At 40.7% G+C, this 26,097-nt stretch overlaps 1 protein-coding gene across 1 annotated transcript; it reads left to right on the top strand.

The window, feature by feature from the left end:
* The first annotated feature begins 216 nt into the window (after positions 1-216).
* Positions 217-25,477, top strand: LOC118087093 (receptor-interacting serine/threonine-protein kinase 2-like). Its single transcript, XM_035119422.3, has 12 exons — positions 217-336; positions 8,088-8,260; positions 9,325-9,478; positions 10,444-10,599; positions 10,791-10,939; positions 12,218-12,267; positions 16,211-16,372; positions 17,669-17,754; positions 18,686-18,754; positions 20,052-20,214; positions 23,261-23,473; positions 23,889-25,477. The coding sequence occupies exons 2-12, from the start codon at positions 8,109-8,111 to the stop codon at positions 24,185-24,187; spliced, it is 1,653 nt and encodes a 550-aa protein (XP_034975313.2). The 5' UTR covers positions 217-336; positions 8,088-8,108; the 3' UTR covers positions 24,188-25,477.
* The last annotated feature ends 620 nt before the right edge of the window (positions 25,478-26,097 follow it).

The following is a 26,097-nucleotide window of genomic DNA, read 5'->3' as shown; positions in this document are numbered from 1 at the left end:
GGGTTTATTACTGACAAAGAAACCAGAATTCCCCCTTCTTGCATGTTGTATGAATTTTTGCTAAATGTGTTTGCAGAATGTCAGGAGGAAGGCAGACACGGTTGAAAATGAAGTCATCTGTGGGCACGGAAGAGTTACAATTGTAACTTAGCCTGGGGAAAAATTTGGCCTCTGTCAGCAGCCAATAAAGGAGGAGTTTGTCTGTGCATCTGACTCATAATCAGCAGAGCACAAGACTGCGTTGCAGAAGTGTGCTGCGTTGGAGATCCTCTCTTGTCTTCTCCAGAGCAGTTGACCGCTATCAATCCTGCGTATTCGCTGCTTACATTCTTTGAGGTAAGTTTTAATGCTCCCTTGCAAGTGTTCTCACCCCACCCCACCCTCACCCCACCCCATATGGCTGAAGAAAGTGGGCTTTTTACCGAATGGTGTTTTGCCTTGTTTTAGTGGGGGGTTGTTAAAGCATCCCACAACAGGAGGTGACAATGGGATCTGCTGAAGGCTTTGTTGTGTTATACCAACTAGTAGTTTAATGACACTGCAAATTTTCGTGACTGCTGGAGGTACTTTTGAAGCATAATTGAGAAACAAAAATAAAATTCTGTAACATGGGACAAGTTCTCAAATGTCTCCCAATGCTTGCAGGTCAGATGATAGTTAAACACTTTGTGTTCCAAAAGAACACCAAACATACTGTTTCCCCCACCTCTTTGCATAGCAATGGTATATTGGGGGGGGGGAATAAAACCCTAATGAGAAGGAGCCATATAAGAATTATTTATATCTTTATATCTTTAAGAAGTCACTTTTCCTGCCCTTTCACTTTTAGTCCGATTTGAAACTAAATCTTCATTCTGTGAAGCAATGCTGAAAAGGATTGCCCAACATTTCTTTTTGACTGCTATCTGATAAACACTTATGAATTGGACTGATACAACCCATTGAACTAAAAGGGATTTACATGAAAAGGATTGTGCTGTCACAGACTGATTTTATTACATTGCGCAATTAATTAAATCCATTGTTTGTGACATAATGCCATGCCCTGAATGGGTACAGTTTGCAGAATCAGATGCTCCACTTTTCTTCTGGGGGCTAGTTGCACAGTTGCTGGTTTTAAACAAGTTAAACATCCTTGCAATGCATTTTACATTAGTAGGTGAACAAGTTCTGTTTCTCACTGACATTATTTTTGAAGAGAAATGCCAAGTGATAGCTTAGAATAGATACAATGTGAAAGTGAAAGCAAACTTTGGCCTGCTACTGGTAAACCATATTTTGGTCAGGGTTGAGGCCTTGGGTCAGCTCAGATACAGTTTTTATTTCAGCCCTATCACCAGAGCTGCTAGTTACACTTTCTGTTCTGCTTGGTTTCTATTTGTTCTGCTCCACACACATTCCACTTTGGGGACAAATCAAGACGTTTGTGGACTTTGTCCCTGTTTCCAGCTTGCCTTATGAACTTTTATGGATTTCAGTACAGAAAGGTGAGTTCTGAAGAGAGATTTAAAGAAAGCAAGAAAGGTGGCAGCATGATCTGGGAAGACGTCCCAAGCAAGGAAGACAGGGTGGAGCTGTTAGAAGGGATCAGGAGCCCCTTTGGATTGTGGAGCAAGTGATTTAGAAATTGTGGACAGGGGTGTATTTAGATATAATAACAAAGAGATAAAGTGGTGGCAAAGATATAGAGGTCTTCAAAGTTAAGGACATAGAGCTAGTCTGGGAATCTGGGAACAGCCAAGAGTGCAGCATGACCAGGATAATGAGAGAGTTTAATGTTTTGGATAGCAGAGTTCAGGTTAGATGTGAGGAGGCCACAGTGAAGATTGCAGTATTCTACGAGAGAGGTGACTGGAGCATGCACCAGGGCTTTTGAGAAAGGGTTGTGTTTTTCCTGTGTTGTAACTGAAACAGTCTTGGGTACAGTCTGAATGTGTGGATAAAAGAGAGGAGTGAAAGATAAAGCCAAGGCTACGTGCTTCTTCAGCAGAGTGAAATAGATTAAAAGAACGGTGACAGTCTTTGGCTTTGCCAATTTCACTGCATCTTTTTCTTTTTTTAAAAAAAAACCCAACTATGACTAGAAGTATTTCATAAGCACATTTTAAAATAGCCTTATTTCCGAGAAGGTGTGAGGAATTAGGCAGTGTGATAAAAACTGCTCCACTCTTGTTCACTCAGCCAGATGGCGGGGGGTCTGGGGAAGATAGGAGGAACAGGGTTGTGGGGGTTCAAACTAGGACTTAACCTTGCCAAGCTATCAGGGATAGTTATGCAGTCAGGATCTTTGTGTGCACTGGAGCATAAAGCCTTGGATTATTTTCCTTTTATCCACTTGAAATAATAATTTTTATTAATTTTACAACACAATATAACAATAACAATAAACACAATAAAACAACATTAAAAAGACAAATACAAAAATCCAAATACAAAGTCCTTTCCTTTTAACATTGTATGAGGGGACTTCCTCGAGTTCCCTCCATCAGCGATTCATTACTCCTTTATCTTTAGCAATTTCCAATTCATTGTATTAAAATTCCTTACAATTTCAAATCTCTCATGCTTCAATTTACTTCACATAATTTCCAAACCCTCAGTTTCTATAAACTTCTAAATCTAATCTCAATATACAATTTTACCATATTTTTTCAAATAAATTTTGAAATCTTTCCAATCTTCTTCTGTCGCTTCTTCTCCCCGGTCGCGAATTCTCCCGGTCATCTCAGCCAGTTCCATATACTCCATCATTTTCATTTGCCAATCGTCCACCGTTGGTAATTCATGGATCTTCCAGTTCTTGGCTAGTAATACTCTTGCCACCGTTGTAGCATACATGAAAAAGTTGACATTTTTCTTAGGAATCTCTTTCCCAACTATACCCAATAGAAAGGATTCTGATTTCTTAATGAATGTGTTTTTCAACACTCTCTTTAGTTCATTATAAATCTTCTCCCAGAAATCCCTTACTAGTGGGCAAGTCCACCACATATGATAAAAAGATCCCTCCTCTTTCTTACATTTCCAACATTTATTATCCTGATTATGATAAATCTTAGCTAATTTTACTGGTGTAAGACAGTGTTTCTCAACCTTTTTTGGGCCAAGGCACACTTGTTCCATGAAAAAAATCACGAGGCACACCACCATTAAAAAAGTTAAAAAAATTAACTCTGTGCCGCCCTATATTGACTATATAATTATGACTGTAAGAAACACTTGCCAATTGCTGTGTTGGTTGCAATCTCCTGTAATAAGGCTTCACAAGCCGCTGGTTTCTCTGCCAGCACAATCCTTTGCTCAGCAAGTTTCAGGTTGAGCTCATCCAGCCAGCTTCTTTAAGTTTGTCTAAAACCACCCTCCCGTGGTGGTGGCTGTTGAGAGCTGCGCTCGCCCTGCGTCGTGACCCGGCCGGCTTCCTTTCCGGCGGGTTAGCGTTGTTAATTGGCGGCCGCCAGGCACGTGACAATGCAAATCGCCCTTCTCGTCGCCGCACATCGCGGCACACCAGCCAGCGTCTCGCGGCACACTAGTGTGCCATGGAACAGCGGTTGAGAAACGCTGGTGTAAGATACCATCTATACATCATTTTCATTATATTTTCTCTTAAAAGATTACACACAGTAAATTTTAAATTCTGTTTCCATAATTTTTCCCAGTCTTCCATCAAAATATTATGTCCCACATCCTTAGCCCAGAATATAATAACATTCTTTGTCTGTTCATCTTTTGTATGCCACTCAAGCAATAACTTATACATTCTGGAAAGTATTTTTGTTTGTGGTTCTAACAATTCTGTTTCCAGCTTTGACTTCTCTGATTGAAAACCAAATTTCCTATCCAATTTAAATACTTCATTAATCTGATAGTATTGGAGCCAATCATCAAGCTGATTCTTCAGCTGTTCATATGTCTTTAACTTAAATTGGTCTCCTTCTTCTATCAGCATGTCCCTATATTTAAGCCAACTGGTTTCCATATTCAGTCTTTTGTGTGCTTTAGCCTCCATAGATGAAATCCATTTAGGTGTTTTTCTTTCCAACAGATCTTTATATCTAATCCAAACATTATACAATGATTTTCTGATTATATGATACTTAAAGCCTTTGTGAACCTTCACTTTGTCATACCACAAATATGCATGCCAACCAAATGCATTGTCATAGCCTTCCAAATCTAATACATCAGTATTTTCCAACATAAACCATTCTTTCATCCAGCAAAATGTAGCCGCTTCATAGTAAATCTTTAAATCTGGCAGGGAAAAGCCCCCTCTTTCTTTACTATCAGTTAAAATCTTATATTTAATCCTGGGCTTTCCCCCCTACCATATAAATTTTGAAAGCACCTTTTGCCATTCTTTAAAACAGTCCATCTTATCAATTATTGGCAATGATTGGAACAAAAATAACATCTTTGGCAATACATTCATCTTAACAGTTGCAATACGGCCCAACAAAGACAATTTCAAATTCGACCATGTTTCTAAATGTCTCTTGATTTCATTCCATAACTTATCATAATTATCTTTAAACAAATTCAAATTGTTTGCTGTCATATTTACACCAAGGTATTTCACCTTTTTAACAAATAACAAACCAGTTGCTTCCTGTAATTCCTTTCTTTTCTTAATATTTAGGTTTTTATCTAAAACTTTGGTTTTACTCTTGTTCAATTTAAATCCTGCTACACTTCCAAATTCATATATCAAATCCAGTGCTTTAATTGCACTGGATTCAGGATCTTGTAAGGTCAATACCAAATCATCTGCAAAGGCTTTAAGTTTAAATTGTTTTCTCCCTACTCTCACACCTTTAATTTCTTCTTCTTTCCTAATCATAGAGAGTAAAACTTCCAGGACAGATATAAACAGCAAAGGAGAGAGGGGGCACCCCTGCCTTGTTCCCTTTTCAATTCTAATTTCCTCTGATACCACATTGTTGACAATGATCTTTGCTTTCTGCTCAGAGTAGATCGCACTTACTCCATTCAAAAAGTTCTGGCCAATCTCCATCTTTTCTAAATTCTTTTTTAAGAACAACCAAGAAATATTGTCAAAGGCTTTCTCAGCATCTATAAACATTAATATAGCTTTTGTATTTTTCTTCTGTTCAAGCATCTCCAAAATATTCACTACATTCCTAATATTATCTTTCATATATCTTCTGGGTAAAAAACCCGCTTGATTGTGATGTATGTAGTCCTTTAAAACTTTTTTTCAATTTGGAGGCCAGAATATTTGTAAATATTTTGTAATCCACATTCAATAAGGAAATTGGGCGGTAATTTTTCACTTGAGCTCTATCTGTATCAGGTTTCGGTATCAGAGTGATGTAAGCCTCTCTCCAGGTCTCCGGGCCTCTCCTCCTTCCAATATTTGGTTCCATAGCTCAGCTAAAGGTTGGATTATCCAATCTTTCAAAGTTTTATAGTATTTAGCTGTCAGTCCATCAGGTCCTGGTGCTTTACACAATTGCATTTGCATAATTGCATTTTCCACTTCATGTCTTGAGATTTGTTGACCGAGTAGGGATTTTTTATCTTCGGGGAATTTTATGCAATCCATTTTTCTCCAAAAATTGCTCTATTTTGTCTTTATCTTCTTTTTCTTTTTTGTACAGCTGCTTATAATATTTTTGAAAACATTTTCTAATCTCAGCTGGGTGCTCCAGATTCTTTCCTTCTTGCATGAGATTTGTAATTGTATTCTGTTTCTGTCTCTTTCTCAATTGCCAAGCAAGCAATTTACCACACTTATTTGCAGATTCAAACGATCTTTGTTTCATCCATTTAATTTTCCGTTCTATCTCCTGGTTTACCAATTGAGAAAACTGTATCTGTAATGCTTTAATTTCTTTTTGTATCTGTTTATTCTTGGGATTGCATCTTAATTTCATTTCTTTTTCTTTTATTTGGCTTAGAATACTCTCTTTTCTTGCATTTTGTTCTTTTTTCTTTATTGCATTTTGTTGAATCAAAAATCCTCTCATAACTGCCTTGCTTGCGTCCCAAATTAGCATTTTTTTGACTGTCGTGTTCAAATTTATTTCAAAATAGTTTTTCAAGGTTTTCTGAGCCTTCTCCACTATCTTCTCCCTTTTATCCACTTGAAATCCTTGCACGTTGTAGGATGAAGTATTGCTATCTTTGGGTAAATCTTACAGGAAGGAAAATCATTGTCAGGTTCTCAAATGTTAAAGTTGGAAATGTAATAAGCCAAAGGACAATCAGCCAGTTGTGTGTGAGCATGATTGAATTCTGTGGCTATTTTTGTGACAGCAAACTTGCTTGTGCTTGTGACAACAATGGACTGCAGAACTTGTGGCTCCCAGATGTTGTTGGACTTCAACACCTATCAGCCCCAGCCATCATGGCCAGTGGTCTGGGATGATGGAAGGTGCAGTCCAGCAACATTTGGAGAGTTTCCTATCCCTCTTCTAGTCCGGGAAAGCTGATGCTGCAATGCATCTCTTCTTCTTTAAGATGCCATAAGACCCTTTGTTGCAACAAACTAGCAAGCCTATGTGACTGGAATTAATATTGCTTGCACAGAGGTAAAAGCTTAGTTTGGGGCATTGGTTTCCATGGTCATGTAAATATACATAATGACAAAGATTATACCAAAAAGCTTGTAAACTGAAGGAAGAACATCCAAGCTGTACAAATTGGGAGTATAGAGACATCTTGATTTAATGATGTGATCTAGGCAGGTAATCTAGGATTATACTTGCAGAGCTCAGAAATGAACACAGCTTTTCCATGTTCCTGTTTGCTATCTCTCCCCCCTCCCTCCTGCTGGAAACACTTGGTTCAATCAATGAGGCCTTATCATTTCCATGTAGAAAACTGATATTGTATGTGTGGGTAAATGCAATGTGAAAAGTGTACACATGTCTGTTGTGCTACAAGTATATGCCACAGGGATTCGTCTTCATTTGAGGCTTGCTGATGCACATGTATGGCATGAAATACGGTATACATGGGGTACAAAACATATACACTTCTCTATGTATCTTTGTAGGACATTTTGCTTCGTGTGAAGCAGTTTTTCAGAGCTGCCTTATATACCTGTCCAGCACTCTGCTTGAAACAGGGTGCACCCTCATCTGTATCCTGTGCAATCCTCTGCAATATACAAGGATTCCTTGGCAGATTTGTCAATATGGAAAAGATTTCAAATGGTGCAGAGACCTGTTGTGCCTGAATGTTGCTTGTACAACACTAAAATATACTCAATACCCTTCTGTTTTATTGCTTTTTATTTTATTGTAGTTAGTATATTTTATTGCTGTGAGTCACCTTGAGCTATTACGTATGGCAAGAAGGGATAGAAATGTACATGGTAGCAGAGGAAGATCTGCCACTGATCGTTGATGCTCATTCCCATGCATGAATAGGTGAGCTTTGCAAAGCTTCCAAGGAGCCCCTGAGTTTACCTGAACAGCGCTTGAAAGCCACGGTCCTAAATTCTCTATTTTGAAGAATATTTAATTTCAGCCTGGCTTTCCTAACTCACTCAGCGATGTCTGCATATAATGCACTTAGGGATTAACGCTGCTTAAGTCCCTCTCTATTTTTGGAACACACTACCGCATTTATTGATGCTATCTCTTATCCAGCTGCAGAGGTATTGTGTAGGAGTTTGCTGTCCCATAACATGTGGCGCTCCTCTGATTCATGCACCTGTTTCTACATTCCTAATTTGTAAGGGATGACTCTCCTGCTCTAGTTCCATGACAACAAGTTCCATGAGAATTATGGACCCAGATGTATGCTGCAGAGGATGAGGTGTCCCTGGCTTGTCCTTCAGTTAATTCAGAGTTGGTCATCTAATAATCACACAAGCAAATTATGGCAGGCTTGGCCAGTCTGCTTCAACATAACTCCCTTCAGTTTACAACACCAACTAAGACCCTCAAGCTACATATGATTATCACTTGCATACAACTTGCTCCTGACTCTGGAGTACAATGGTTTGCACTCTTGGGAGTAATTCAGGACTTTTTGTATTGCAGTGTGATATGCTGGCAGTAGTGATCTTTTAAAAACAAGCAATCAGAACAAAATGCTTCACTTCTCTTTTCCAGTCCTTTTCTAAACATCGCAAAATGTCAAACCTGATGCCCATCCTTTCCCAGAAAGATCTGGAGAGTATTTGTCTAACTAGGACGGGATTTGGCTTTGCTCTCAAAGCCTTCTATGCACCTCAGAACATAGATGTCTCCTTGAAGTTGTTGACTAGCCAGAGAACAACAGAGAGGTGGGTTTCCTGTTTGTTTGTTTGTTTGTTTCATTCCTAGAATGGGTGGTGACTTCTGCTGCTGCATTGGAAATAAGTGTGAATTGCACAGAAATAGAATACTCTACAGTGGTGGGAATGCACACAAATATGTAATATTGAGAAAGTGAAAGGAAGTAGATATGGCGAGGTATGGATTACTGGTACAAGGTTGCAACATAGGAGGCTGTAGTGATGACTCAAGGATTTCAGACTAGATTTTCCAAACCATACTTGAGACCTTCTGCAAGCAAAGAATGCGCTCTACCACTAGGCTCAGGGGAAATTTAAAAATTAAAGTTACTGTCAGAATTCATGACAGCCACATGCCAGTGAGGGGGGCAGGGAGCCAGAGGCAAAAGTGAGTGGAGCAACACACAGATGTATGGTAGGCTGCATCCAGTCAGAATTTCTGTGCACACAAACATGCGCTCACCTCTCCCTCCTCCATCTGTGAGAGTCCAAGAACGCATTCCAACCTGGCAGAGGCACTTGATGAGGGGGCGGAGCAGTGCCAGCAAGAGGCGTGGCCTACAGAGGTGGTATAGCCTGAGCAGAGTTCCAAGAGCCAGGTAGAGCAGCTTCGAGAGCCACCTTTGGCACTTGGGCCCAAGGTTTGCCAGCCTTCACTTACAATATGGAAAGGATTCAGAAACGGGGGGGGGGGGGTCCCCCAGATACTGATTGTAGATTACTTTCAGTATTTGCTCCAGGGGGTGTTAAGGTCCTTCAGCAAGGCACTATAAATTAACAGTGCAGTTTCAGTACATCCCATACTGTAAACTTTCCCTGCCTCTCAGCCCCTAAGGCTAATAGAAGCCCTGCTGCCAAGAGTCCAGAGGCAACCTAGTAACCACAGCATCCCTGGTTCAGGCAAAAATGTGAAATTAATAGTTAACCATGGACTTCTGAGTTTAATTGCTGTGCACCACAAAGGTACTTTTGACAGGTACTTTTGCAGTAATGAATTCAAATTCTCTCACTGAATTCATCAATGAAATCTTCAGTGCATAACTGCTGTCTTTTGATCCTTATCACATCTGCAGAGATTTAAATGCACTTCTTCAAGAGGTAGCCAGCATACATTGCATACAGTGCAACAGGCTCATGCCTCCTGTTGGGATCTACAAGTTCCAAGGAGTTCTTGGGGTGGCCACTGAATGGATGCATAATGGATCTCTCAATTCGCTCATTCATGAGGTATGTAAGAGGAAGTGGGTTCTTTCTGTCAAGCCCTCCAAAGTATCCATTGTGAGTTTCTACTGAGCCCCTTTATGTTGCTTGTACAGGGTATAATTAATTTCTGCCTGCATTTGTCTTCAGTAACATGACACTCCATTATCTTTTCAGATAGCGCATTGTAACAGGGAAGGGGAGGTTTGTTTTGTTTTGTGTTGTTAAAAAGTTGGCAACAAATTCCATCATTTAATTGTTCATTCTGTAAAGGAACACTTTGGTATTGGTCGTCCTGAATTAACCACCAATGAGAGCAAGGTTTAGGTTGTCTTGGTTGTGGGCTGGGGAATGAACAATTGGGATATGGAATGGGTCTGTTTTGGGCTGGAACCTCTAGGTTCTTCTCCAGCAGGCATTTTAGGCTGCAATTCTGTAAACACATTCAACCTGGAGGTCAGCCTAACTTGTCTCAGAAACAAACATGTATAGAATTGGATGGCCAACTGTGTTTTTTGGGGAGGGGCATAAAATTATTTGTTGCTACAGAAGAATCTCAAAATGACTTAACACCACAAAATGCATAGCAATGCAGCATTTAAAACCAAACATACTAAAACGAATCCTCTACTAATTATTATTAGTAAAGGAACATATCTTACACACACAACATAAGCATATTCACCAAAAAAACACCCAGTTAAAATTTCTTCAGGAGCCACAGTGATATTTAATTTGAATTGGGTTGGAAATGAATGTTTTTAGAGAAAGAGAGTCTGGTACTTTGCAGATGTAGCTGGACTCCTATCAGCCCAAACCAGAACAACTAATCCTCAGGGAGGATTGGAGTTGAGGTCCATTTAACATCTGAAGGATGCTACACTGGCAATCCCTTTTTTAAAATAGTGCATTAGATAATATTGATACTACTGAAGTAGTGATAAAATAATGGCTTTGTGAACCTGTTTTTGTTTGTTTGTTTGTTTGTTTAGCATGAACTCTACCCAGAACTGCCTTTTCCTCTCTGTGTAAGAATCCTAACAGATGTGACAGAGGGCCTAAGTTATCTACACAGTTTGAAGCCTCCCGTCTTTCACCACAGCCTAAAACCCTCAAATGTCCTACTAGATCTGCAGTACAGAGCTAAGGTGGGTCTGTTTAAACATTTACTGGTGCACTCTAGATGTTCTGGACTCCAACTCCCATCAGCCTTAGTCAGCACCCGAGTGTTGGCTGGGGTTGATGGGAGTTGTAGTCCAAAGCATCTGGAGGGCACTGCATAGGAGAGGGCTAGGTCAGTTAATAGCATATCCTGTTTCTTAAATTTCACCTCTTTCAGATCTCAGATTTTGGCCTAGCCACATGGAGAAGGCAGCAACTAAGATCTGTCCTACAGAACTGTAACAACAGAAGCTGTTGGGATTTGCTTTATCTCTCCCCAGAAATACTTCAAGGGGGTAGCTTTTCACAAGAAGATGATGTTTACAGGTGAGTTTTTCTTTCAAAAAACTTGAGATATCAAAATGGACCAAAAGCTGTGACAGTCTGTGAAATGGTCTCCTCCGGGTGTCTCACTTAACAATGAGTCTTGCATCTGTTCAACACAAGGTGACCTTTTGAATTTATTCAGGTGGTTTAATTTGCTAAATCACTGCTGTCATATAATGTTCTGGCTTTTAACTGAAACTGCTGCTTATGCCTATACCTTGCTTGTGCTTACATTTCTATTATTATTTTCTTTTTAAAAGTTATTGTAATACTGAAATTTTTCCATTGAAGTTGGAAGGAAGAGGCATTAAACATCTCAGTACTGCAGTACTGTACATTTACTTGATGAGAATTGAGTTCAATGGGACATTTCAGAGTAGGCATGCAAAGGCTTGCACTAAATAAAACAAAAGAAAGAAATCAGATGGAGCCTGACAACTTGTGGTTTAATATCATCAACATCATCATCAATTGTACATATCACAATAGCTGTCAAGTCTCCCGTTTTTCACGGGAAACCCCCGTATTTAAATGTTTCCTGCTGTTATCCCGAATTGAAAAATATCCCTTAAATCCCCCGGGATTGCCGAGTGCTGCTGAAAATCACCAGCGATTTCTGGTGCCCAGACATGCGGACACAGGCAGGCCGGCACCGGAAGTCGCTTCTGTGCATGTCTGGACACCGGAAATTGCGCAGAAGTGACTTCCGGTGCCGCGCCGCTGCTGAGCCCTTATTTTTTAATCCAGAAGTTGACAGCTATGCGTATCACTTACTTCTAAGCATTATCTGGGTTAGCTAGAAGATCATAGTAATGTTTTCTGTGCAATACCAAGATACAATTTCCTAACACTGGCTACTTGTTTGAATACCCTTTCTGTTTTAGTGGAAGGGCGGAGTGATAAGGCAGCATCCTGGAGCCCTTCCCAAGCTTTCGTGCAGATGTATACTTTAGATAAACTGGAACTTCTGGTCTTTTTAGTCATAGGTGTTTTTTCTTTTCTTTTTTCTTTTGCTCTCCATTTCCGGATTCAGGGCTGTTAGGTTTGGAAAGGCTCAAACTTCTTTTCTTTCTTGACTACAGAAGAGTTTTACTGTTACATTCTGGAAAAACTCGGGTGTGGACCAACTCTTGTGGAAGCTCAAGTTTTGAAAACAATTGAAATAAGAATTTGATCAATGAGGAAAAATGGATTTTTGCACGAAGTTTATGAACTAAGTGGTACGGGTAGCAGATATTCCAAAGTAACAGATGCTTTTCTTTCCATATTTGTGCCTAGTTTTGGAATGATGTGCTGGGAAATCCTAGTCAGACAGAAGCCATTGAAAGGTAGGCATCTGCATGTGTGCCTTTCATTGTATTTTCCTCCTAGCTTCTTCCCCATAATATAGAAGAAGTGCTGTTTAATTTAACCTCCTCCTATCTAGTTTGGACCCTTCCTAAATGCAATCATACTGGAATATTTTTCTGCTGGCTATCATTTGAAGAAGGAGCAACTTCAGATGCCTTCTGAGTCTTTTAAGTGTCATGGCTACTGCTGCTGTTTATTCTTCCCTGATGGTTACAAATCTGCATCAAACATCTATAAGAGACGTCTCTATCCTGGGGCTCCACTCTTTCCAGGCAGAGGTCCGCCATCAATACTCTGTGTCCGAGTGCAGCTTTGCCCTGAGCTTTCCCCACAAAAACACTCTCCTTAAAGCTGAATCGGAGCAAATGTCAGTTCAGGTTTTCTGGGGATTGACTTTTGCTCCAGTTTTAAAGAGCGGGTTTTTGCAGGAAATGCTCTGGGGCAAAAAAAAAAAAAAAAAAGGTGGGGGAGTGGTGCTTGGACACAGAGTTTTAAATCCCGGACTATGCCTGGAAAGAGGTAAGTGTGGATAAGCCCCTAGTGGACTTGCCTGCTTTAGCGGAAAAGAAAAATTAGTAGATATAACTAATTAAGTCCTTCAGTTCTGTGGATGTGCTTTGAGAAGAACTTCAATTGGATGCAACCCACAGACTTCTGCATCTTCATAATTTGGAGGTGGCTGAAGGATCCTCTAGTGAGTCTGCCAACTCCTCACTCATATATTATAATTCCTTTACTAAGTATATATGTCACAGGGCTGGACAGATCAATCTATTTCTGGTTGATGTCAGTTTTGCATGTCTGTGCTCATTTGATGCAATTTTATTTTCTCTCTGCAGAACAATGACAATTCACTCATTTGTAGATTGGCTGAGTTTTGTTGGATTGATTGGGGCATTGATTTGTGTCTCACTTATGTTTTATGATTCAATTATGCTGTTGTACTATTGCTGAGTTGTTTCCAGTGATTTGTGGTTTTATTGAGTCATTGCGCAGTATGGTTTTTTTTTTTTTAAATACATTTTATTCCAATTTTCCGAATTCAACAAATTAACAAAACCAATCTTTTATACAAAATCTTATATTCACATCTTTTACCTTGCTCCGCCGAGCTATGACTTCCCCCCCTCCCTTCATGCGGGTTTCTTGTTAATTCCTTTTTTTGCAGTTCCTTTTTTAACATATTGGTCAATTCGTAAGGTTTATTTTAATCCTGCGAGAGTTTTTAATGATCTACAGTTTTTCTCCATATAGTCCACATATTTACTCCAGTCCTTTTGAAACCTTGTCTCCCCCTGGTCACGAATCTTGCATGTCAATCTAGCAAGTTCAGCATAGTCCATCATTTTTATCTGCCACTCCACAATTGTAGGTAATTCCTGTAATTTCCATTTTTGGGCTAACAAAGTCCTAGCCGCGGTTGTTGCATACATAAACAGTGTTTGATCTTCTTTTCTAATCTCTCCTCCTATTATTCCTAACAAAAATGCTTCTGGTTTTTTTGGAAAGGTATATCTAAACATCTTTTTCAATTCATTATATAAACTTTCCCAAAATCTTTTAACTTTTTCGCATGTCCACCACATATGATAAAATTCACCATCTTTCTCTTTACATTTCCAGCAACTTTTATCACTCATTCTATACATTTTAGCTAACTTAACTGGAGTTAAATACCATCTGTACATCATCTTATATACATTTTCTTTCAAGGCAGTACATGCTGTAAATCTTAAAGTTTGATTCCATAGTTTCAACCACGCATCATATTCAATATTATGCCCCAAATCTTTTGCCCATTTAATCATCACTTCTTTTGTCAGCTCATCTTTTGTATACCACTCCAACAACAGATCATACATCTTTGCCAAAAGCTTTGTTTTGCCTTCTAGCACTTCTATTTGAAATTTGGATCTTTTATCCTCAAAACCTATTTTTCTATCTTCTTTAAGCACATCATTTATTTGATGGTATTCTATCCATCCTGTTAACACTCCTTTAATGTCCTCAAAAGGTTTTAAACTCCATCCTTTTTCAGTTTTCGTCAAGATTTCCTCATACGTGGCCCGCCTCTTTTCCATATTTACTTTCTTAACTGTTAATACCTCTGCTGGTGAAACCCACCAGGGTGTTTTAGTCTCTAACAGCCTTTTATTTCTTTCCCACACCTCGTACAGAGATCTTCTTATCACATGATTCGTAAACCCGGTATGTGATTTCTTTTTGTCATAACATAAATATGCATGCCATCCAAATCTATTGTTAAAACCTTCCAAATCTAACAAGTCCGTATTCTCTAGAGTTATCCATTCTTTTATCCAACAGATACAGGACGCTTCATAATAAAGTCTCAAGTCTGGCAGGGCGAATCCACCTCTTTCTTTCTTATCTACCAAAATCTTATGTTTTATTCTAGGTTTTCTCCCCTGCCAGACAAATCTTGATAAAATCTTTTGCAGTATGGTTTATTTTTGCCTACTCAACCATGTATATTACTTGGAGAATATTTATTGTTGGGCAACTTATAAATTGGTCTGTACATAAACCTAACAATGCAGGTAGCTTTCAAGAGAGATCTAGCATTTGGGGACAACCAACACCAGCTAAGGAAGCAAACATTGCATGTTTTTAAAATAGCCAGGCAAATGGAGTAGCAAACAATTAGCCAATCCTCTCCAGAAATTCAGAGAGATCAAGAGAAGTCAATCTAAATGGTACCCAGAGTTCCGTCCAATTCTTGGGCCCTGTACCAAGTGAGGGTTAGAATCTAACAGAGGTTTCTATTGCTGAACTAGTCAGACAAGTTTCTCTGTAAGACAATGACCATAAATGGTCACCTAAGGGTTCTCATTAGCATCTCAAACAAATGAGCCCTAGAACCTCTGGAGTATGCCCTATACCACATAGCCTAGGGCTTGCCGATCAGAAGGTCGGTGGTTCAAATCCCCACGACGGGGTGAGTTCCCGTTGCTCAGTCCCTGCTCCTGCCCACCTAGCAGTTTGAAAGCATGTCAAAGTGCAAGTAGATAAATAGGTACCGCTCTGGCGGGAAGGTAAATGGTGTTTCCGTGTGCTGCTCTGGTTCACCAGAAGTGGCTTAGTCATGCTGGCTACAAGACCCGGAAGCCAGTAAAGTGAGATGAATGCCGCAACCCCAGAGTCGTCCGTAACTGGACCTAATGGTCAGGGGTCCCTTTACCTTTACCCCACCCTATGCATGTTTATAGTCATAGCTGTCAAGTTCTCCCTTTTTTTAAAGGGAAATTCCCTTATGCTGAATAGGCTTCCTTGCGAGAAAATGGAAAACTTAACAGCTATGGTTTATGTAGAAGTAGATCTTGCAGGGTTCAATGGGACTTTCAGGTCAGGGGCTCCATGCATCACTTCCATAGCTGCCAAGTTTTCCCTTTTCACGCGAGGAAGCCTATTCAGCATAAGGGAAAATCCCTTAAAAAAAGGGATAACTTGGCAGCTATGCACTTCTTCTAAACACATTTGACTTGGGTAGCTCCCAAATTGTTCTGTCTGTTGTTTTTTGGGCTTCCATTCTTGCCTGGCACCAGCAGTCAACTAGGTGGGGTTAGCTGCATTCCTATTCCAGGAATGGTGGCACAACTGCAGCATCTTTTCACAGTCTTAATTCTCTTCAAACATTGTGCAAGTAGCATGTTCTTCTAGTATTGGGGCCAAAGCTAACGAAATGAAGGGTACTGTACTGCATTGACAAACTGGAACATGTGCAGAGGTGGGCAAGATGATGAAGGGTCTGGACTCTGGAAGGAATTCCTTCCTACTCTGAATGGAAAATAAAGTACCGATAACTACAGTTACTTTTAGGTATATGCTGCCCTCTTGTGGCTGTTGTTTTCTTGCTTTCTTTGGTTACATGGAAATTTGATCCTACTTCTTTTCCTACTTCAGGCAAGAAGTCTTTGATGGAAGCTGTGACAGGAGTCTGCAGTGGCTTGCGCCCTGGGATTGAACCAGAGTTCATACCAAACAGTCTGCCACATAGCAACAAGCTGCTACAGCTCATAGTTCTCTGCTGGCACCAAGAGCCCAGCTACAGACCACATGCTACAGGTAACATCTATTGTTGCTCACCACTGGGAAACCATCTGGCTACCATTTCATAGCTCAGATCTGAAAATGAGTGTGTCAGCTGAGGAAAAGCAGAGACAGCAATAAAGCATAAACCTTGTTGAATCGGCTGTTTACCTCAGTTGTTCTCTGTCTCCTGGAGAGTTCATCTGTTGCCCTGCATTTTCTAAGCACAGGCCCACGCTTTCCCAGTCTGTGTATGAGCACTTTTTCTTTTCGCCCTGCGGCTTTCGCCATGAAAACCTGCTATTTAACACTGAGTTGGACTAAACAGCAATTTGGGTTTCCCATGCAATTCTTTTCAGCAGTAAAGAGTGCGTTTTGGCAGGGAAAGCCCTGGGCAGGGGGAAAGAAGAAGAAGAAGCACTTGCATACAGAGCTTTAAAGTGCAAACCTGTGTCTAAAAGCTAGGGCCGGATTTAGGTTTGATGAGGCCCTAAGCTACTGAAGGCAAAGGGGCCTTTTACATGTCCAGCTGTCCTTTGTCAACAACAAATTGTCACTGTTTTTTTGTGTTGAATATATGCTATATGGTAATTTATGGACCTAACAGGTATCTAAAGCCATTTGCACATAACAAATAGGAGCCTACACAACACAAAGCACTGTTGCTGTATGTAGGTTTTATTTTATTTGCTTTTTCTCTTATATTTTGGAAATGAACAACCAGGGGTTTTTTCCTTTAATTTTTTGGGGGGGGCTCTAAGAGAGTGGCGACCTAAACTATAGCTTGTTTAGCTTATACCAGCACTGCTAAAAGCGCAGCACAGAAGGAAGCCTGGATGAGCCCTTACCCTAAAAGGATATGGTCTGGCTTGCCTCTGGCTATGGCTTTGTTTGTCAGAGGGTCTATGGGGAGGAGGTGGTATTTTTAGAAGTTTGTGGTCTCAGCTATTTAGAACCTTAAACACTAACACAAATTGAATTTGGCCTGGAAATGAACTGACAATCAGAGCAGCTGTTTTAAAGCAAGGGTTATGTGAGTTCCAAATTGAACCCCAGCTGATAATCTGTCTGCTGCATGGTGTGTAAATATTGTGTTTCTACAAGATATCTGGGTGCAAGACTGCATAATTGGAAGCCAGCTCAGATGTTGCTGCACCTATGTGAGCAAAGGTTACATGTCAAGGGGTTTTTGGTCAAGGGGTTTGCTAGCATATGCGGGGGGGGGGAGGGAGAAGGAGGAGATGTAAGCTAGCAACTGGTTCTGACCTGTGATAGTACAAAGATTTGCCTGCAGGCACATAAATGCTGCTTCATGTGTTTTTTCTTCTACAGAATGCTCAATACTTCTACGAGAAATTCTTGGCACATTTAGGGAGGAGATGATTTCCGACGCAATATACAACATGATTCAAGCAAAGGTGAGTTGCTTGTAGAAATAGTGATCTCATTTCTCCCAATAATGGCCCCTATGCAGCCAAAAGAAAACTACTCACACCTAAGTAAAATACCATCACCAGACTATTCTGAGGTATGAAGAACTGAATATATATATATATATTAAAAACTATCAGGTAGACTCCCTCCTAAAACCAACTGAATAAGTACTGAGTATGCTTAGCAGGCAGGAATCGCTAAGCTGACCGTTGGAGGAAAATAGAAATAGGGAGGGGAATTGGAATAAAGCATGAAGTCCCATTGATTTCAGTGGGAGAGTTCTGCATGTGTACTCTCTGTAGCATCTTGGCGTTTTTTTAAATGCCCAAACTAACTGGAAGTATGGTTAAGCGAATTGGCAGGTGTCCTGTGAGGTAACAGTGCTGTTCAGATACCCTTCATGCACCTGGATGCCACGAAGAACAACACCCAGTGCTATTGAGAGAGGTGATCCCAAATCTCCAGGCTCTCTCTGTAGCACATGACTAGCAGGTTGTTCAGTGAGTTCCAGGCCAAACATCCCAGATGGCTTAGAGCAGGCATCCCCAAACTTCGGCCCTCCCGATGTTTTGGACTACAATTCCCATCATCCCTGACCACTGGCCCTCTTAGCTAGGTATCATGGGAGGGCCGCAGTTTGGGGATGCCTGGCTTAGAGCACTGGGAATATATAAGCAAGGAAGAAGAGGTTTGCTTCTCCAAAAATGTAAACAAATTTGGATGAGCTTTTCAGTAAACTTAAATATACTGACATAGACACTGGTTATGAAACTAAGAGCAGCAGTTGATCCGATGAAAGCAGGGAACAATGAGATATTTAGTATTAAGCAATTCCAGAGGGCCATTTCCCAGAATTAATGTGATGTACCCACACTTCCTCTTAACTCTGTTTCATGCCGTATTCCTCTCTTTCAGGACTGTGCAATAGATTCTGCCAAAAGCCCAGTTTCTCATACACTTAAAACACATGCGTGCAACTTAGAGGTAAGCATTGGAAGCGGCTTAATACTACATTAGACCAAACGGTCTATCTAGTTTGTTGCCTGCGCTGACTGGTAGAGGCTTTCCAGGGTTTCAGACAAGGGCCTTTTTCAGCCCTACTTGGAGATGCCAGGGGTTGGCCATTTTGTAGTAGGGTCAAGGTGTTGGTTTTCAGATGTGTTGCAGTATTTTGAGCAGGCTACTAATGTGGGCTGTCTCTGACCTGGATGTCATTGTGAAAGGATGGAAAGGGAATGGGTTTTTTTCCACTTTTATTTTTACACATTTTTCAAATTACATAAAACATATCCATCCATCATCTTATCATAGTAAGTAAAGACTTCCCTACTTATCTTTCATTGGCATTCTAGTCTATATTCTATATTCTATATCCATTCTATAGTCTATATTCTATATCCACGATACGTTTTGTAAGCCATGTATTTTTTTTCTTTTTTTAAGCCAAGACAGTGTTACAAATAATAAGGAAAACAGGGTGGGAGAGTCATATGTTATCTGCATAACATGTTACTAGAATCTATCTAGATTTAGTAATGTTATAATAAACAATACCATATTGTTTAAAGTAAGTTGTTAATTAGCTCCAAGCTAGTCATTCTATGAGGGTTGGTTCATACATGTGCTAGAACAGCCCCTGGGGGATCAGTACTTCCAGCATAATGTTTTATTTTAATTTTTATTCATCTTAGCAAATTTCTGGGTGGTGCACTGTTGTGTGTCTCCAACTCATTTTAACATTACTACTGCTGATTTCAATATGTCACAAAACCACAACACAGATTTTTCTTTAAAATGAGAAAACCTTAGGCTTCTCAAACAAGCTCACAGCACTTTCCTCCTGTGTCCGTCCACTTGGAAGCTCCATGGGACGTGATGCCTAGGAAAGAATGTTTTGAAGTTTGTATTTGCCACATTTGTTTTATTTTTATTTATTTTTTAAATTCCTTGTGATTCTGCAGAGACCCTTTTGATGGTCTCTGTGTTACTAGAAGCTACCGTACAAAAATGGGATTAGATGGAGTCAGACTCCACCTTCTGTGGATGGAAAGGATCCTCCTGCCCATGGAAGTCTACAGAGGGGAGGCTGCAGAGGGAAGGCTGGAATCAGCAAAACCTACCACCTCCTCCAATCTGTGGGAGAGAAGTCTGGATCTAAGCTATAACTATTTTATTTATTCTGTCCTTAATTTATGCAGTGCTCTGGGTTCTGGTGTCGAAAGCCAGTGCATTTACTAATATTATTATCCAAAGTGGATTTACTGTTTCTTGTTTGTTGCAGGTTATCTGTCCTCAGAACAACAACAGGCTCAACAAAGAAGTTACTCTAAAATCGCATAGCTTCTCTGACCTTCACCTTGAGCGTGGTGCAGAAAGGACAGGGAAGGATGGCAGCCAGACAGACTTGGCCAGCAACACTACTCAAAACAGAGCACTAGAAAGAGGTAGCATTTTTTTATTAACTCCTAAATCTACCATAAGTATGGGTAGGGATGGGGGGAGAAATTGAGCTTTGTTTGCATTTTAATGAGAAGCTACCTCAACTCACACTTCTCAGATCAACATGCGAACTGAAACAAAACTATGAGTTTTGTGATGTAGTTCTCCAGCCAAAAACTATGTACAAAAAATACATTCCATAGTGAAAGTAACACAACAATGCATTATGTCACGGGGAATCGCTTGCCAAAAAAATAAAATAAAATAATGTTTATATCAGTCCAAACTGCATACAGAAATGTGAATACTGGTGGGAGAAATTGGTAATAAAATTTTGTTTATTCTTATTTGGTTTTTTGAGAATTTGTATACCTCTTTATAGCTGCAGATCTCAGGACAGTTCATAACATAAAACTACAATATGAAAAACACAATGTGAGAGGGAGTCCAGAGAGGGGGCTTTAACCCTTTACTCTCGCTGTAGTCCTGCTCAGAACAAGCCCCACTCCCATTCCTTGATTTTAAAAAATGGAATAGGAAAAAGGGAAATAATTGAATTGTGGTGTCCAGCTCTTTGATATTGTTACATAATGAATTCACATGATGTGCAACACCTGCTACAGGAGGGGAGACACTCACTGGACATTGGTCCCAGCACCCAGCTAAGCTGATGGGGCGGGGCAGGGATCTTCCAAAAAACCGCGTCCTTTTCTCCACATACTGTATTTTAAAATCAAGCACACATTATCACCAATATCCTTAACAAACAAATCGTAGTAAATAGTAAGGTATGCATATAGACACACCAAATGAAGTTTGTATTGTAACACCATCTAGCACTTAATTATAAACAAAATAAGGAAAAAAGAGGTGAAGGTTGAAATAGGATCCAAGATTCAAATTCAAGTAGAATAAGAAAACGTATGGGGACCCAGGTGGCGCTGTGGTTAAACCACTGAGCCTAGGGCTTGCTGATCAGAAGGTCGGCGGTTCGAATCCCTGTGACGGGGTGAGCTCCCGTTGCTTGGTCTAAGCTCCTGCCAACCTAGCAGTTCGAAAGCACGTCAAAGTGCAAGTAGATAAATAGGGACCGCTACAGCGGGAAGGTAAACGGCGTTTCCATGTGCTGCTCTGGTTTGCCAGAAGCGGCTTTGTCATGCTGGCCACATGACCTGGAAGCTGTACGCCAGCTCCCTCGGCCAATAACGCGAGATGAGCGCGCAACCCCAGAGTCGGTCATGACTGGACCTAATGGTCAGGGGTCCCTTTACCTTTATGCCTGAAGAATAATAATAAACAAAATTCATAAAATCAAGAAAGGGTTGTAACTAACCCCCACCACCTCACTTTTCCAAAGTTCTATAAATTGTACCTTGTCCTGTTCAAATCCCTGTTTGTCTCTCTCCTTTTCGGAGTATCCCTGGTATGGGAAAATCCAGATTGAGGGAGGGAAAAGTATGGGGAAGCAGTGATTTGGAAGGGAACACCATATGGACAATGGAGGATTAATGGAGAAGCTTCCTATCCACATTAAATGTCAGTGTGGAGGAGCCCCAGATCTCCTGGTCCACCTTGGCAAGCAAAAGAGCTGCATTCAAAGCACAATTGGAGGGCTACATCTGTAGTGGTGGGGGCATGTCTTCTGCTTCCCAGCCCCATTGGTAGACTTGCAGTTAGATGCATTTCCAAAAACAATTTGAGAGCACAGGTCGGGCTGGTAGCTGGAAAGCAAGTACTAAAGCAGTACCTCCTATGTAGCTGTAACTCACAAGGATGGCTGCAACCTGCAACATCCTTCCTCCTAATACACTGTACTGAGATCTGCTCTGTTGGCATGAGCAAACCCAATCAAGGTCTAGATACAGGCAAAAGCTGGGTGTAACTGGAATCTGCCTGGCTTTGTCCTACTGCACTGTTTTCCTGACAGGATCCCAACATATCAGCAGGATGCAAAACAAGTCTGAACAAACAAGTCTAAAGGTGGAAGGTCACCTTAGAGTCACTTCCCATCTGATTTCTACTCTGTTTTTAAGACAAGTAGGGAACTGCCTGGGAAACAGTCAAAGAAGCTCATTATTTTTTTTGTAAATGTGCATTAAAAATGCATCCAGGAAACCTCACCAAAGCTTGCCCAAAGCATCTGCAGACATTCCATACACTTCACACATCTTAAGGGTATGAATAGAAAATGTGCAAAGCAGCTTTTGTTCTGAAATGGAACATTTCTTCCACATTCTTAATATGACAGAAATGGTTTTGGGAACCAAAATCATGATGTTCTTCTAATAGGACTCAAAAAAATAAATAAACGTATTGCCACTGAGGACCTTAAACTGAGTTACTTTCCACAGAGGAGCACAAAGATTGATATTAAGTGCATAATTTCACTTCCTGAGAATATCAGCTTTATTTTTATAAATAAATAAATAAATAGCAAGTTTCTAGTCCTTATTGCTGTGAAAATGGGTGAAAATGCATTAGCAGTATCTGCAGACATTTTTATAAAAAAAAGCCCAGGGGGTGGCTAAAACATTTGTGGTAGTCTAGGAACAGGGCAGTGGTATTCTGTGTAGTCCCTTGTCCTTCCACATGACCATATAAAGCACATATACGAACAGCAAACCCAGTTCTGCAAGTATAGATAATACTGGGCTAGGTTGCTCAGTGGTCCAACTGGATAATAAGGCAGCTTCCTATTAGGCACCAAATATGCCCAATAAAAACCCACTGCAGCATTCTCTACAGTGTGTCATTCTTCTTCTTCTCTTTGTCCTCCTTTCTCAATTTTTCTCTGTGGCTTATAAAGCAGAAACAACCCCACTCCATTCCTCTGTTCTTCCAAGTCTACCCTCCTGCAGTACACCCGGGCTTAATTCCAAACAGCCAGCATGGGTGGGGAGAGAACCAGCCTCAGAATCCCCCCCCCCGGGGGTCGCCTCATCACACCAACAAATAAAGTATCTAGTGTCTTCTATACATAAAACTCATGCACTGCCCATTATTCCCTCCCTGATTCACAACTCACTATATATATATTTGTTATTTCTGTAGGTCATCTCTTCTGTAGCAGCAAAGAGTCAAGTCATCCACATTCTTCTTCCCCTTTCCTTATTCCCGATTCAAGCCCACTTGTAAAAAGTCCTTCCACATTTTGCAAAGAGTCAGAGGGCTGGCAACCACGGCTGCCGCAACTAGTGCAAGCACCTGATGACAGCCTCCCATACAGCAACCTTCGGAACAATGGGCCTGAAAACCCAGTAACAGGTGAGAGTATAAAAATGAAAGAAGTGCTGTATTTGGGGTTGGGGGTTGGGGGAGATACACTACCACCACTTGGAATACGGTACTAACTTACTGTGCTTTGTAACTGTATGGAGCCAGCATGGTGTAATGGTTAGAGTGTCAAACCAGAACCTGTGAGCCCAGGGTTGAAATCCTCACTCAGTAAGGAATGTCACTTTGGGCTGATTGCTGCTTCTCAGCCTAACCCACTTCACAAAGTTATATGAAGTGGCGTTGGTTGGGAGCAGAGGAGTCATAAATAAAGTATAGCCTGTTAGGATTAGTTAGGAAACCTCCCACAACATTTGGAGGCGGGGGTGTTAGTGGGGCTACAAATGGCTTGGCTATTACTTTTGAATTTGATGAAAAAAATATTTTTTTTTCCCTGTGGACCCAGGTCCTTGCTGCAGAGAGGGAAACTGCTCTATCCTAGCCTGCGGGCGGGAAACTATCTTGAGATGCATGACAGAAGGGCGCTTGAACCACCTCCTAGACGTTCTGCGTTCCCAGCAGCTGTTGTCCAAGATGGACTATGAAATGATCACTTCGTTCCCCACCTTGACTGGCCGGGCCCGTGCTTTGCTCGACACTTGTCTTGGCCTTGGGGAGAAGGCAGCCCAGACTGTGGTGGCTGTTCTGTCAGCCAGCAAGTGCAGCCCTTTCCTACGAAGCATCCAGGCAAACACAGTAAATTAAATGATTTATCTTACAGCATTTTGGAGAGCTGGTTAAAAAGGAAAAGTCTGCGAACTGATGATTTGCAGTGGCCTCGATCCTTTGCACCATCGTTACCTTGCATCATGGATTAGAGTCTTGCCTGACTTCTGCTCAGAGAACGGTATCCTCTGAAAGAAGAAGCATAAGCTGGAGGAAAGGGTCAAGCCATCCGCTGCCTGCAGCAGTAACAGCTGCATCCTTTTAATACAGTCACCCAGTGTTGGAATGATGGTGTGGCTGGTCAAGTTTTGGCTCTTGAGCTCCTTGCTCTTACTCAAGGAGGAGTAAGAGCAAGCACCCCTTGTTTTTCTGTCGTCTGAGAGCAGATTGCTGAAACTTGGCAAATAATTTTTTAAAAGGAAAGGGCATTTAAGGGCAGTGCTCCCCCTGTGATGCAGAGAGAAAAGGCTGCCAGAGTGAGCAGAATTAAATATAACTAAGCCATTACCACAGCAGGCGCCTTATTTAAAACAAAATTTCATTAATGGCGGAGTCTCAGGTAGGCTTTCAAGCAGTCAGTGAGGCATTTTGCTCAAGTGTTTTTGAACAAATTATTTTTGGTGTCTGCACCTGAAATTTAGGTGGCGTGAATGTGGAGAACTTCTGAAGTGATGCTTTTGAACATGCCAGTGTGAAGACTGTTAGCATTCTATTGCCAGCTGTGTTTGCTGATATCAGCAGGGGATGTTGTATACTTGGCCGTGTGGCCAGAGGATGGTGGGGTAGGAAGGCACATGTAGGCACCTGGATCAACCTGCTACCAAAGATAGGCAGGTTTATATACAATTATTTAAATTTAAATTTTTTGAAACAATTACTGTCTACTACCTTTCAATAAATTCTAGAATGGTGTACAATATGCTTTTATTACCAAAAATCAGGCAGTTTTTGAAACAAGTAGTAGCTGAGCATGTAAAAATATGCATGCAAAGATGAATTAAAATAGCTTTCCAGAGGCTCCCACATGGATAAATAGCTGTAACTTAAACACGGTAGTTGCCTTTGAATGATTTCTGTAAATAATATATATGATGGAAAATGATATTGAAATAGAAAAAAGAATTTTTATAAATTAATAATGACGAATCAAAGCAAGATGTTTAATATAAAGGAAACATGGAGATGGGAAGTCATGGGTTCAGGTAGAAAGCACATAGTTGAAATTGCATGTATCTTTTGTGATATTTTTTCTGGATTGATGACAGTGAAGATGACTAGGTGTTGTATGTATGTGGAAAATGAATAATAAAGCATTTTTAAAAATACACACACCACCTTTCCACAGCAAATGCATCAACACAGGAAGTTGCCTTATACCAAGTCTATCAACAGTTCTTCCATGATTTCAGACAAGGAGTCTTTCCTACCCCAACCTGGTAGAGATGCAGGGGTTGAATATGGGACCTTCTGCATGCAAGGTATCTGCTCTACCACCAGCTAACCCCCCCCCCCCAAAAAAAAATTGTTGAAGTAAACATATATTGCTGGGGGACATAATTCATAGCGCAGCACAGAAGGTCCCAGGTTCAACAGTTCTGATCAGGGAGCCAGCCAGCTAAACATGTAAAATTAAATATCAGCAAATAATCCTAACAAACATTTTTCACATGGCTGTGCTGGGGATTGAACCTGCGAACTTCTGCATGCAAAGCAGAAACTCTGCCACTGAGCTATGACCCTTCTCCAGACTGATGAAAGAAATTGTGAATGCCTGCCCCCCTTTTCCTTTACATTTGAAAACAGCTGTAATTTTTCAGAGGCATGCCAAGCGCAGCCCAACACCCTACTCCAGAGATGTGCTGTACAAATGATCCAGGGAAGAAACAGCAGAGCTGTGTAATGATTAGCTGGCTCTGTTGAAATGTAGGTGTCAGTCTTTGCATCTTTTT

Source organism: Zootoca vivipara, chromosome 6, assembly GCF_965207765.1.
Source record: "Zootoca vivipara chromosome 6, rZooViv2.hap1.1, whole genome shotgun sequence".
NCBI classification, from domain to species: domain Eukaryota; kingdom Metazoa; phylum Chordata; class Lepidosauria; order Squamata; family Lacertidae; genus Zootoca; species Zootoca vivipara.
Note: the sequence above shows the minus strand (reverse complement) of the source record. Positions and strands in the feature narration are given on the sequence as shown.